Genomic DNA, 14,694 nt, shown 5'->3' on the forward strand with positions numbered 1-14,694 from the left:
AATTAGTTATTAGTCGTTTGACACATTACTACATTATGGAGCACAAATCTTCCCTTGCTAATTAGTTTCCTAATTGTTTCTGCAGCAGAAGTGGACAGAAAGCAGCGAGACCGTCTGCAAATGAAAACTACAACCCTAGAATGAACTTGAAAGAGGACTTTCTTCCCTTCTTGTCTGCGCTCCTGCTCTCACTCGCATTCTTGCTCTATCTCTGTTTGTATGAGAGGAAAAGAAAAACTCCCCCCACACACGTTCTCCCCCTTTCGCTCTCCCACACCCCCACAAACAAACATTCTCTCTCTCCCCCTCACACACTCTCGCTCTCTTTCCAAGGCGACACAAAGCACTTGAAATGTGACATGTTTTGTAAGTGAGCAGGCAAATGGTTCCGGAGGTCGAGTTGAGCGAATTCTGCTGAGTTTCCTGGTCTGACTCTGGAACATGGCTACTCTTGTGACAGCAAATGTGTAAGTTTTACAATCACATTTTAACTTTAATGTATTGTATGTTCTTCCAGTCAAACATGGCAAACCAGCATAGATATATATATATGTATTTTGGACACGTTTGTTTTAATAGTTGTGTTTGCATCAGTTGGATTTTAGATGGGGTTGTGAAAGCTCAAGCTCCATAAATTTAAAGATATAAATGCTCGCATTCATGAAGATGGGATTTTCCTGGAAATAAATGGAACTATTTGGGATATTTCAGCCCTGTGTTTTTTGCCATTAGTTTTACACGAAAGGCTTGGCACTAAATGGTTTCTGATATTTATGCAGCTCTCTGTAGTTTGAATTTCTGTGTTGTTCATTAAGTCTTTGTACACTCTGTCCACAGCGCACTCATTTTGCTGGTGTTGTGCAGCTCCTCGGGCGGGACCCGTTTCATCCACCTGACAGACATGTACGGAACCATTCATTCTCCAAGCTTTCCCGAGTCATACCCCAAAGACTCAGAAGTCCAGTGGAATATAAGTGTGCCTGAGGGATACCAGATAAAACTCTACTTCAAGCATTTTGAGCTGGAGCCATCGTACCTCTGTGAGTACGACTATGTCAAGGTAAGGATCACTCAACAGAGTAGAGAGACATTTACAACAGAGCTAAAATTGAATTGGACCACTATTGTAGAGTACCATTATGGATAATATAACTTCTTGACACATCTTTGGCACATTGGTCGGTTTGTGATGGAGACTGGTAGACGGGGTACAGAGACTGTGATACCCTGCTGAAGAACTTTGTTCCAGCTCAACAGCCAGGGCAGGGTAGCCTTCAGTGGGGTTATATTGATATATTCTAATGCCCCCACAGGAGGCTGTAGCAATGCACCATGGCAACCTGCCCCAGTCAACTACACATCACAAAGAGTATGGACACAGACAATTGGGGAAAATACTGTGGCAAATGTATCCTCTGGATGGTTTGAGGTTATCATTTTTCTTCATACATTAAACAGTTCAAGCATATACCTCAACTACACAGTATCGGGGGTGCAGGCTTCCAGCAGAGGTCTCCATGGAAACTTTTTTGTTTCTCAAAAATCGTATATGAATCTACTAACACAGTAATTGGCACCATAGCTCTGCAGGGGGCTACGAAGGATAAGAGCAAATATGTGCAAATTTGTGGTTCTCAGTGCATTGTGTGACCTCTCTGGGTGGATGTATTGGGCGGAGGTTTTAAGCAAGACAAAAAGTGGGGGGCAATGCAAGTCAATTAAATGTTTAAATTGGAGAGAATTTTGGAATCTACAAAAACTCTTTTCAAGTCACGTAAGACCAAAGTCTGTCTGGATTGCATTCAAGTTTGCAGGTTTCTGATGTGTCCATAAATTAGAAAAACAAAAGAAATGTTTGTACTTTTATTTATTATTCTTATCATTTTTTGATTTAAGACTTGCAGATGATTTTCTTTGCAAATTCAGTCAAAGCGACACACATTTCCTGCAGTTTGTCCTTAATACAAACTCATTCTTAGACACACTTCTTTACACGGTTCTCATATGTTATGCCTGAATTCCACTATAAATCGCACAGCCTTGTTGGCTAATACTGGCATTCACTTTGAACTTTGTCTCAAAACTAACATAATTAATTTTTTTCCTACATGTTAATTTCAAAATAAAGAAAAAAAAAGTGTAAAGTCCAATTATTTTTCTTTGGTGTTAAGCGGATGACCACATTTATCCAGTAAAGTTCTTTGACCTTGTCCCTTACACACAGAGATATCTCCAGTTTCTCTGACTGACTTGATGACATTATATATTGTAGATGATGAGATTTGCAAAACCTTCTGATGTTGAGGAACATTGTGGAATAAAAAATTCTTTACCCAGTTTTTTATGGATTGGGAAGCCTCTGCCCATCTTTATTTCTGAGAGACTTGCTAAGACATCCATTTTATATCTAATCATGTTACAGACTTGATGTCAATTATCCTAAATTATTTTAATAACCTAACCAAAAAAACTACTTATTTTTTTCAGATTTTCTCCCAGTTGAAAATACGAAATGAGCTCATTTAGTGTAAGGTGTCAATTTCCCAGTTTAAACATTTGTTATGCTAGCTGTATTCTGTTATGAATAAAATATTGGCTCATTTGAAAGTCTTTTATCCAACTTTATCTGGAATTTGGGTTGTATATTCTCAGCGTCTAGCTGACTCTAAAGACTGTTGTGATCTGTTAACCGAACGTTCAGTGACACGCAGTGTAAACAGTCAGACAGATAACAGAGTATATGTGTGTGTTTGTGGATAGTACTGAAGAAATCCTTACACTGTAGACCGACTTACAGACAGACTGGACCGGTGTGCCAGAGACCTCCTTACTTATTATTAGTATTATTTTTGTATTTCAGTAATAATATGCTACGTCACAATTTGCACATGCAGAATGGTATCAGGAACAAAGAATACTGGGGTAAAGATTCCCTGTTGTCCAGGCCTGTCTGTTGTAGAACATATCTGGCCTGTGATGAGGTGCTGTGGTGTTTTTCTCTGCGTAGGTACTTTCTGATCAGATGGCGCTGGCTGTGTTCTGTGGAAAGGAAGGGACCGACACGGAACAGGTTCCTGGTGATGATGTCATCACCTCTGCAGGGAACACCCTCAGTCTGGTGTTCCACTCGGACTTCTCCAACGAGGAGCGCTTTTCTGGCTTTCAGGCTCACTACAGTGCAGTGGGTAAGCATGTCAAGCTCTTCGCCCATCAAGAGTGCCCATATGTTCCAACTTCCATGTATGGCATTAGCACATGGAGAGAGTTTGGTAATGTTAAGTGTGTAAAATAATTTCTGATGGAATGAATGGCAGCCATCACACACCCTGCTATCTCATTTTGCACAGCAAATTCTTTCAGCAAAGACTTTTCAGGAATATGGCAGAGAGTTAATGGTTTAACCCAAATTCACATGGATTGTGCAGGAAAAAAGTAAGTCAAATTTAAGAAGGCCCCATTTTGCAAAAAAAAAAAAAAACAACCTCTTTAGCATCATGAGTGGGACCTACTTAATATAAGGAAGGCAGTTTTAATGCTTTAGACAGTTAGTGCAAGTGTTTGTGTGTGTGGTCATTAGTGATAAAATAATGACGACAAAGTAAGGGAAGTGGGAAATCTCCTGCTGTAGATTTACAATTTACAAGAACAACATGTATTTCTGTAAAACAGACCCCCTTCCAGGGTAAAGTGAGTGTCAGAGCAGGGTTGGTGATGATTTCTCCAAGAAAAGAAAAAAGTGTAACAGGTGTAGTGGTGGAAAAGTCCAACAACGTAGGCAGGTTTAGGCAGTAAAAACCACATGGGGTCATTACTAAATGGATGTGATCTGTCTTTCATTCAGATGTGGATGAGTGCAGAGACAGGAATGATGAAGAGCTAACCTGTGATCACTTCTGTCACAATTACATTGGTGGCTACTACTGCTCTTGTCGCTATGGGTACCTGCTTCATGCTGACAACAGAACGTGCAAAGGTACCTAATCACTTAACATCAGAGCAAGTTTCACCGTTGAAATGTCAACATTCTGCAAGACAAGTATCCCAAAAATCTTATTTTGTGTACCAACCATCTGTAGCATGGGAATCAGAAGAACAGTCTAAAATTGTTTCAAATTAAAGTATTTCATAGTGATAAAGTTACTTGATACAGTGGTGTGAAATAAGTCTTTGTCCCCTCACTGATAGTCACATTTAAATGTTTGAGATCATCCAAACTATTAAATATTAGTCAAAGGTATCACATGTAAACACCAAATGTGTTTTAGTGAAGGTTTCTTTTAATTATTAACAAATTTACATGCCCCCCTTTACTGTTCTCAATCAAGAAAACCATTGCAATAAGACCTGTCTGACAACGTGATGTAGACCAAAAGATCTACAAAAGTTAACATCATGCCAAGATTCAAAGAAATTCAGGAACAAATGAGAAAGAAAGTAATTGAGCTCTATCAGTCAGGAAAAGGTTACGAAGTCATTTCTAAAGCTTTGGGACTCCAGCAAACCACAGAAACAACCATTTTCCCATAAATGGAGAAATGATGGAACATTGGTGAACCTTCCCAGGAGTGGTCACCCAAAATTACCCCAAGAGCACAGTGAAGAATCATACAAGAGGTCACAAAAGACACCACAACAACATCCAAACTTCAGACCGTATTTCAGAAAAGCAACAGTAAAATATGGTGGCGGTAGTGTGATGGTCTGGGGCTGTTTTGCTGCTTCAGGACCTGGAACATTTGATAAATTTACCCATGGATTCTACTGTCTACCAATGAATCCTGAAGGAGAATGTTTGTGACCTCAGGCTGAAAAAAGTGATCCAAAAACACCTCTTATTGGCTGAAGAAAAACTGAATGAAGACTCTGGAGTGGCCTAGTCAAAGATGCTGTGTCATGACCTTGAAAAGGCAGTTTATGCTCGAAAATCCTCCAGTGTGGCTGAACTACAACAATTCTGCAAAGCTGAGTGGGTCAAAATTCTTCCACAATGCTGTATTGCAAGTTATTGCAAATGCTTGATTGCAGTTGTCGCTAATAAGGGAGACCAAATCAGTTATTAGGTTTAGGGGCAATCGGTTCATCACACAGGGCAAAGTAGGTTTGGATTTGTTTTCTCCCTTATTAATGAAATCCTTCACATTTTGTGTTTACTTGCATCGTCTTTGACTAATATAATGTAATGATCTGAAACATTTAAATGTGAATAACATAGCATTTGTATTGGCTCATGGTTCAGGAGATATAGGCCAAGTGGTAAAGTATTAGGAGTATTAGGAGAAGTATTTTTTGTGACCCTGGACAGATCTAGAAAATTGGATAAGGACATTTAGCAGATTACACATTTGTTTAAAGGGAAGGGAATGTGAATAAGGTACTGCCAAGTACATAGCATGAGATTGGGATGTTACCAGGACACCTGCGGCAACAAGCAACATGTAACGCTAACATGTGCCGGGGGGTGGAGCCGGCACGGACGTGACACCAACCCGACTGCCCTGTGCTTCACGCCCTCTAGTCTGACACTTGAAATAGAATCAGGGGACTGGGCAGCTCTGACCCCAAAAACAATAGATGGGCCACTGCATGCTTCGACACTATAAGTCCTTCAAATTCTAATGGCTTGGACATTTAATAAGCTGTTCTAATGAGAGGTGACTAATCCTTATGGGAAAGTGCATAGACTTTCCACCACAGGGATGTGAAGCCCCGACTTTATATTTGTGTGTGTGTGTGTGTGTGTGTGTGTACCCATAAAACTGATGAATTAAAAACAACTGTTACCTATCCCCATCATACTTCACTCTGATTGAACAGTTTGGAGCTTATGACAAGGACTCAATAAAACATCAGTATTAGTATACAACTAGTAAATGGGTGTGATGTTGGTCCCTGTTGAACTGTTCTTGCACGAATGCGCTTTAGAAATGTAAGTCTTCTCAGCTGTCAACGTATTAATTGTTAATTTTCAAGCAGTATTTCGCAATCCAGCTAGGAATGCTAGCAAGCAGATCATAGCAAGTAACAGCTGTACACAGACATTTGTGAACTGTATGTGGGATTTAAAAAAAAAAAATCACAAATAGCCACAACAGAAACGTAACCCCGTCTGGGTTAAAATGGGAGACTTAGATGCTGAACAATCCAGGAGACTTGGATAATCCTGGATCAGTGCTGGAATTCCTGCTTAAAGTCATTGATTTGAGCAAGTCTGTGTTGGCTCAGCTGGGAATCACGAAATCAGAGGCAGATCTACACAACACGGTTACTTCAGGTGCGCAGGGGACAGAAAAATATGTGGTCGTATGGATGTGGATTTCTCTTTAGCTGCACATGTCTAGTTCTCTGTGTGTATTTGATTTCCTCTACATGTCTAAATGCACTGTATTTTGTCCTGTGTGAACCTTCTATTAACATTTCTGTGTTGGTGTCTGTGTGTGTCTGTTGGCCTGGTTTGTGTCAAACTCTGCCCTCTCTTTGACTGATAGTTGCTGAGAGATGCACGGTAAATATTTACATTACATTGTGCAGAAGCTGACCGGGGAAAAAGGCCTGAGCACGACAGCACAGAAAATAGCAGGGCTTATATTTGCAATTATGACTAAATTGTAACTAAATATAAAGGATCCTTTCTGCTGTCATAAAATAATGTTCTGGTTTGAAGGAGTCATATTGTTCAAATCAGATTCTGAACCATCATCAATTCACAGCAGAAAATTTGACTTATATTCAGACATGAATAATTTGTTTTGCCATAACTGGTCTTGCTTAACAATTACACAAATATTATATTACTGGCTGATCGATGTATATTTACAATATTGAGAACTGTGAGGTCAAAGGAACCGGCTTTGCGCCAACGTGTACTCTCAGCAGCTCCTGAAAAGAAAAGGTTGCAGTGGCAAGTTCGTTTAGATTATAGAAGTTGAGTTAGATCAGCAGATATTTGCTTGTTCATGATCTTGATTCATAGAGGATCGCAAAGCAAGCAAGCCAGCAGCCAATGATTTAGCAGCAATATCATTGCTGTATTTAAAAAATATTACTGTGCTAAACAAAGCTGTCTAATTTATGCATGAGTATTTTTTTTACTTTACTATATTGCTACTGCTACTGCAGGTGTGTTTGGTTTATTCACATTACTGCAATGCTAAAATATTATGTGAATATTAAAATATTCACTGCAGGAAGTGTTCACAGCAGATCACTTTAAGTTTTGGCAAATGTATTAAAAACTGCGAAATCACATGTACATAAGTATTCACAGCCTTTGCCATGAAGCTCAAAATTGAGCTCATGTGCCTCCTGTTTCCCCTTAATTGGAGTCCACCAGTGGATAAAACCTGATTGGACATGATTTGGAAAGACACACGCCTGTCTATATACGGTCCCACAGTTGACAGGTCATGTCAGAGCACAAACCAAGTATGAAGTCAAAGAAATTGTCTGTAAATCACAGAGACAGGATTGACTCTGGTTCCACTTCTGATGAAGATACATTTCTGCTACTTTGAAAGTCCCAATGAGCACAGTGGCATCCACCAATCAGGCCTGTAGGGTAGAGTGGCCAGATGGAGGTGCCAAAAGGCTCCTATAGGACTCTCAGACCATGAAAAACAAAATTCTCTGGTCTGATGAGACTAAGATTAAACTCTTTAGTGTGAAGACCAGACATGATCCGGTCCGGAAGGGGTTACACATTTGTCATGTGTAAAATTTGTTCACGTTTGTCATGTGTAATATTTCCTAATCGTTTTCACCTGTGTCTGATGTATAAAGCTGCCCTGTTCTCTGTGAATGTCCTTGAGTGGCCCAGCCAGAGCCAAGACTAGAATCTGATTGAACATTTCAGGAGAGATCTTAAAATGGCTGTGTACCAATGCTTTCCTTCCAACCTGATGGAGTTTGAGAGGTTCTGCAAAGAGGAATGGGCCAAACTGACCAAGGATTGGTGTGCCAATGTAATCATATTCAAAAAGACTTCAGGCTATAATTACGCATCATGTTCAGCAAAGGCTGTGAATACTTATGTAAGTTTTAATTTTAACAAATTTTCAAAAACCCTCAAGGAATTTTTTTTTCACATTGTCATTATATGATATTGTGCGTACATTAATAAGGGGAAAATGCAGTTAATCCGTTATGGAATGAGGCTGTAACATAACAAAATGTTGAAAAAGTGGTGTGCTGTGAATACTTTCTGATGCACTGTATCATAGAAAATCTTTGAGATTGCATGATTCAATAAACAAAGTGACCAAATATAGACAAGGGGACAGACGTGGCCCAAACAAAAGGATCTTCTAAGGCAGGCAATAGAAAGATTCATACAGGTAAAACATGCACAGTACACAAAGAAAGCGAGGAACCAAGGAACTGAAGTTCCTATATAGGTGGAAGGCAGGAAACCAGAGGCAGGTGTGGCTAATGACACAAACAAGACAAGGATGGAGACACCCTCTGGTGGTCACATGGTGCCAGGACATCACAAAAGTTTGGACACACCTTCTCATTCCATGTGTTTTCTTTATTTTCATGACCATTTACGTTGGTAGATTCTCACTGAAGGCATCAAAACTATGAATGAACACATGTGGAGTTATGTACTTAACAAAAAGTGGAGACCTGGCCTCCACAGTCACCGGACCTGAACCCAATCCAGATGGTTTGGGGTGAGCTGGACCGCTGAGTGAAGGCAAAGGGGCCAACAAGTGCTAAACACCTCTGGGAACTCCTTCAAGACTGTTGGAAAACCAATTCAGGTGACGACCTCTTGAAGCTCATCGAGAGAATGCCAAGAGTGTGCAAAGCATTAATCAGAGCAAAGGGTGGCTATTTTGAAGAAACTAGAATATAAAACATGTTTTCAGTTATTTCACCTTTTTTTGTTAAGTACATAACTTCACATGTGTTCATTCATAATTCTGATGCCTTCAGTGAGAATCTACCAATAACTTCATCTAGACTCTTTGCCGTCTTGGCCCCTCGGTGGTGGAATGAACTTCCCCTCGAGGTCAGAACAGCTCAGTCACTGAGCACCTTCAAAGGACAGCTCAAGACCTTCCTCTTTAAAGAATATTTAGATTAAATTGTAATTTTCTTGTTGTCGAACTTTGTGTACAGAATCTACAACAGAGTGAATAAAAGAGATGTATTCATAGTTGGGGTCCTAGTGAACCGGAATTGATCTCTTCATCGATGGTAACTTAAGTACGTTGTAAGTCGCTCTGGATAAGGGCGTCTGCCATATGCCGTAAATGTAAATGTAAATAGTCATGAAAATAAAGAAAACACATTGAATGAGATGGTGTGTCCAAACTTTTGGCCTGTACTGTATGTTTATGCATTTGTGTGATTGTGTGTGTGTGTGTGTGTGTGTCTGTGCGCGTGCTCTGCCAGTGGAGTGCAGTGACAGTGTATACACAGAGAGGACTGGTGTGTTATCCAGTGCAGACTTTCCACGGCCGTACCCTAAGAGCTCAGACTGCCTGTACCGTATTGAACTTGAAGAGGGCTTCATCATCAATCTTACGTTCCATGACACATTTGACATTGAGGACCACCCAGATGTCACCTGCCCCTATGACTATATTAAGGTAATTAAGAGTTATGATGTGTCAAATATTTTACTGAAACAGAAAGAGACCCAAAACTGATGTGATCCTTGAAAAAAAAGAGAAAAGAAAAACTTTAAAACAAATTATTCCATCTGCTTTAATGCAATCCGTTGGTGAACAGGTCTGCTAGGTAGACCCTGTTGCTATAACACCATTGTCAATTTAAAACAAATCAAGCTGCTTTATGGTACTGATAACCCTAGAGGTAAAACCAAAGAAAAGGCCACTTTAATCCCATTTTTGTGACTATTACTGATTACGGTCTGAATCAGGTTATAGCCACTTAGTTAAAGACGTTATATATCTGTCATTTTTTCTCTACATTTTTAAGGACTAAAGCATGGATATATGCTAAAATATGAGTTGTACAGTACCCTAAGAAACAGGCCCTACTTTCTCAATAGATAATTTCAAACCAGTAACCCTGTAAGTAACAAATGTATAACAAACACAATGATGACTAGCTGACTTATTTATGGGTGTATGTGTGAAGATGGTTCTAATGTTCCAGTATGAGGATGATGATACTTTTCACCATGCAGATCCAGGCAGGGAAGGAGGAATTTGGGCCATTCTGTGGGAATCGCTCTCCTCGTCCCATTCAGACTAGAAGCAGCATTGTGCAAGTTTTATTCCACAGTGACAATTCGGGAGAGAACCTGGGCTGGAAGCTGAGCTACACTTCGACAGGTGCCACAGACGACCCTTTCCCACCCACCCACCCACACACACACACACACACACACACAAAATAGCTCATTCAAGAAGCGAGGTGCCACCGTGTGTCATAACAAACAATGACGGTAGTGAATCAGCCCAATGCCTGTACTGTGTCCTACAGTGAGGTAATATTGTGTCCCATGTTCTGTAAAGGAAGTGAGTGCCCAGTGCCCACAGTTTCTTCCTTTGGCCATTTGGAGCCAGCCCAGCAGAAGTACATCTTTAAAGACCATGTACTGGTAACCTGCGACACTGGCTACGCCCTCTTGAAGGTAATTTCACATCGTGCATGGCCACATCGTGTGTGTATAACTAAGACTGGTGACTTCCTTTGATAAGGATGGGGAGCAGCTGGAGCATTTTCAGATTGAGTGCCAGAGAAATGGATCCTGGAGCAGTAATGTCCCTCCCTGTAAAAGTGAGTTTTAGTGCAGCAATGGATGTTTTTTAAGTGTTTATATGATATTGCTGTACATTGTTCTCTCTGATTCTCTTCCTTTTTCCCTTCTCCTTCTCCCCATCTTTGCTTTTCCTCTCTGTTTGCCTCTTTCTAGAAAAGGAGACGAGTCGCCAGTCTCTTCTAAGCATTTTTACTGTGTAGATTCAGACCACTTTTCAGACTGAGCTGTGATCTTTAGTGGCGCCCAGTGCAAAAGACAGAACACCAAACAGTACATATCAGGCCAAGGCAATTATTGTGGTATTTGGTCATTTGTTTCATCCCCAATCTGCAAATATGTTAATAAAGACCCTGTGATGAACCACAGAGCACAGTATATTGTCATGATATTACACTGTCACTGTCAATCACATGTGGCTGTCACCAAGGTGCTATTTTGTAGATATTTTGACTGTCTGACAATCCCATAATCCCTCATTCATGTTGAGAGCACAATCACCTTCAGAGTGTAACTGGTGCCTGTTTTTGGAGCCCAGTGTATGATGCAAGTGATGATCATATTGTGTTAAACACTATACTGAATAACAGTAAAAAGTGTTATATTCAGATTATATTCCTATTACATAGCAGAAACATCTGAAAAACATCTCCAAAATGACAATTAATCCATTAAACACCAATACATTCAGTGTGGGCTCATTTAGAAAACTGAGATTTCAGAGATTCTCTGTAAGTAAGCAGCATTGTTTTTTCTATATTAAAGATCTGTCTCTTAATGATGAATCTACATTAGGAATCAGTAGTTTTCCACTGAAACAATGGACTTTTCAATGATCATTTTGATGATGATGATGCTTCACACTGTTTCCATTTGCATACTTGCATACATTCTAATGTAAAAAGATAATGTCATTTTTACGACAGTGACATGAGCCACTGACAAAAGCAGAATATGCAATACCTAAACCTGCAATAAAAATCCAAATAAAGGACTTCCAGTCATATTAAAACAGACCCCAGGTCCAAGATAGTTTTCAAATACAGTTATAATGATTAACGAACCATATAGCAATATCAAAGGGTAGGTCAAATTCTGCACGTTCCATCTAAAATTTAGAGAATGGCAATAACCAGTCCATCAAACCAATATAATCAAAGCCTTTTCAGTTCAACTGTAACTCCAGATTCCTTCCATTCATCACTGACCATTTTCTTTTTGTAAATCAAGCTCACAAACTGTTGCTTATGAAATTAATTTCCACATCTTCTGTTCCTGTCTTGTGCTCTTCTCTCTCTCCCCCACTCTGTCTCAGTGATAGACTGTGGTCCTCCTTTGGTAATAGAGAATGCAGAGGTGGTGTTTGAGAACCCAGGAAGAAACAGCACTCTCTTTGGATCCGTCTTCCACTACCTCTGCAAAGACAATCGTAACAGTATGTAACCGACTACTGCAGACACAACACTTGCCCCTGACCAGCAGTGAGATCTGCCTTGTTCCTTTGCTAACCACCAGATGCCACACCTTCATTTAGTAGTTCTGCTGAGAAGAGTTGCCTTATTGGCCTTCCAACTCAGTAAATGAATAATGAATGGTAGAATAGGGAGGATTCTGTGAATTAAAGCACTGTAAAGACAAGCAAAGCTTTTACATAAACAGACCTTGTTTCATGAATATATGGAGCTGGAGCTCTACAAGTTGGTCTACAAGGAATAATATTCTCTGCTGTTTTGTAATCCATTTCCATATAAAAAGTGAAAGTGAAGTGATGCACAGCACACGGTGACACAACAAAATGTGTCCTCTGCATTTAACCCATCCCCTGGTGAGCAGTGTGTGGGTACGCTTTGTGCTTTGCACTTTGCACTTTGCACTTCATTGGCACCTTGGCGGCTCAGGATTTGAACCCGCTAGCTGGCCACTGCCCCCATTAGTGAAAGACTACAAGGTTGAAGGTAGTATTTCCTACTTTTCTCTGACATTTGTCTCATCAAAAGTAATCAAATGATGAGGGATTTCACAATTTCAGAAGAAAGAAGTCTGTTGCTGAAAAGTAAAACGCAAAAGATAATCTAAAGCCATATTTTTTTTTAGTATTTAAAAATGTAACTATTGTGTAACAATTTTTTTTCCTGCATAGCAACATATTCTTGTAACAAAAAGGGGAAGTGGAGAAATGCCGAGCTGGGCACAAGGCTGCCGTCCTGTCTCCCAGGTAATATAAATCTGTTGGAAAAATCAGCATAGTGGAAAATGACAGTATAGAGGGAGACACAGAGCAGATAAGTGACATCAAATCCCCAAAAGGGATAGCTTCAGCTGTGATAGCTTCACATATTATATAGTTGATAGCTGCTAAAGAAGATATAACTCATTACATGAATTTTCTTATTTTTTCTGATATTCAGCGTGTGGTCAACCAGCACAGGCCTTTCCTGCAGTGCAGAAACGTATTGTAGGTGGACGCATGGCTCCGGTGGGACAGTTCCCTTGGCAGGTGCGTCTGACTGTGGAGGACGTGTCCCGGGTGCCGGTGGAACGGTGGTTCGGCAGTGGTGCGCTGCTGTCTGACTCCTGGGTTCTAACTGCTGCCCATGTCCTGCGCTCGCTGCGCCGAGAGCCCACTGTGATCCCAGTCTCCCCCCACAACGTCCACATCCATGTGGGCCTCCATGATCTCCGTAGCCCCCAGCTGGCCTCCAACTACTCCGTGCAACGTATCATCCTCCACCCAGAGTTCGATGTGCGCAACTACAACCATGATATTGCACTAATTCAGCTGGCCAATAACGTAACCCTGTCTCACCTAGTGATGCCCATCTGCCTTCCTGCTCCGTGGCATGAGGGCCAGCCACTGCCCCCCTCTCCAAACAGCCTGGGGCTGGTCGCAGGATGGGGCATCACTACCACCAACACGTCAGCTCCTGATGGGGAGCCCGGCGCAGTGGCGGACATGCTGCAGTATGTCAAGCTGCCCGTGGTCCCACAGGATGAGTGTGTGGAGAGCTACGCGTCCCGTTCGCGCAGCTACAACATCACAGAGAACATGTTCTGCGCAGGATTCTACGAGGGGGGCCGGGACACCTGCCAGGGTGACAGTGGGGGGGCATTCGTAATGGAGGACCCGCAGACTGGACTATGGGGGGTGCAGGGGCTAGTGTCGTGGGGAGGGCCAGAGGAATGTGGCAGTCGGAGGGTGTATGGCGTCTATACACGTGTAGCCAAGTATGCACACTGGCTACACTCGCACCTTGGTAGGCAGCGATGGTGGTGAGACAAAAAAACTGCATTAATAACAGCGAAATAAAAACATTATGATTTCTGTAATGCAACCACTCTGTCAGAATACTAATTAAGACAACGGATTAATAAATAATAAAGACAACTAATTTTTAAAAGAAATCTGGTCACAAGGGGGTCTCGGCTATTTTAAAACTTTAAAACAACTTTAAACAAATAAATACAAATCACAAATGTACATAACTATTTCTTTCAATATGGACAATACATACAATACATTACAGTTTATTCTCACACAAAAAATCAACCATGACTTTTCAATGATTCAATTGAGACTGCAATGATCAGAATTCCAAATTTTACATGTACATGTTCCTAGACACTCCTGTGGATATTTTGTGGATATTTTGTAAACTCTACTTATTTTAATTCTGAAACATTATGCCTTTTTTATATTTGTATTTTGTATACACCTAATAAATGTCTTGTTTTATTTACATTCAAATGTCTTGATTCTGACCAGTTTTGAGTGCCATTGATTTTTGAACTCTTGATTAAAACATTTGGGAGGGAAAATTACAGTCAGGACTGCTTTAATAATTTGGGTTCATCAGGGCATATTGAATTCCTCTGCTGAAATAGAGCCGCTGTGTCCAGTAGAGGACAGCATTCTGGATCACAGCGTCCTACAAAGAGGTGGAGGCTGTTACATAAACGTCATT

The 14,694-nt window shown here is 40.7% G+C and overlaps 1 protein-coding gene across 3 annotated transcripts; it reads left to right on the top strand.

Moving 5' to 3' along the window:
* Window positions 1-334: 334 nt before the first annotated feature.
* On the top strand, window positions 335-14,477 carry masp1 (MBL associated serine protease 1). Of its 3 annotated transcripts, XM_028962736.1 has the most exons (11): window positions 335-467; window positions 838-1,060; window positions 3,008-3,185; window positions 3,842-3,973; window positions 9,397-9,593; window positions 10,157-10,304; window positions 10,488-10,606; window positions 10,674-10,752; window positions 12,048-12,167; window positions 12,873-12,947; window positions 13,141-14,477. In XM_028962736.1, exons 1-11 carry the CDS (start codon window positions 442-444, stop codon window positions 14,004-14,006), a joined length of 2,163 nt encoding a protein of 720 aa, XP_028818569.1. In that variant the 5' UTR covers window positions 335-441; the 3' UTR covers window positions 14,007-14,477. The 3 variants fall into 3 exon arrangements, with proteins under 3 accessions (XP_028818569.1, XP_028818571.1, XP_028818570.1); XM_028962737.1 differs by lacking the exon at window positions 335-467 and having other exon boundaries at window positions 941-1,040; XM_028962738.1 differs by lacking the exons at window positions 12,048-12,167; window positions 12,873-12,947; window positions 13,141-14,477 and adding an exon at window positions 10,889-11,057.
* The last annotated feature ends 217 nt before the right edge of the window (window positions 14,478-14,694 follow it).

Source organism: Denticeps clupeoides, chromosome 19 (genome assembly GCF_900700375.1).
Source record: "Denticeps clupeoides chromosome 19, fDenClu1.1, whole genome shotgun sequence".
Taxonomy (NCBI): Eukaryota; Metazoa; Chordata; class Actinopteri; order Clupeiformes; family Denticipitidae; genus Denticeps; species Denticeps clupeoides.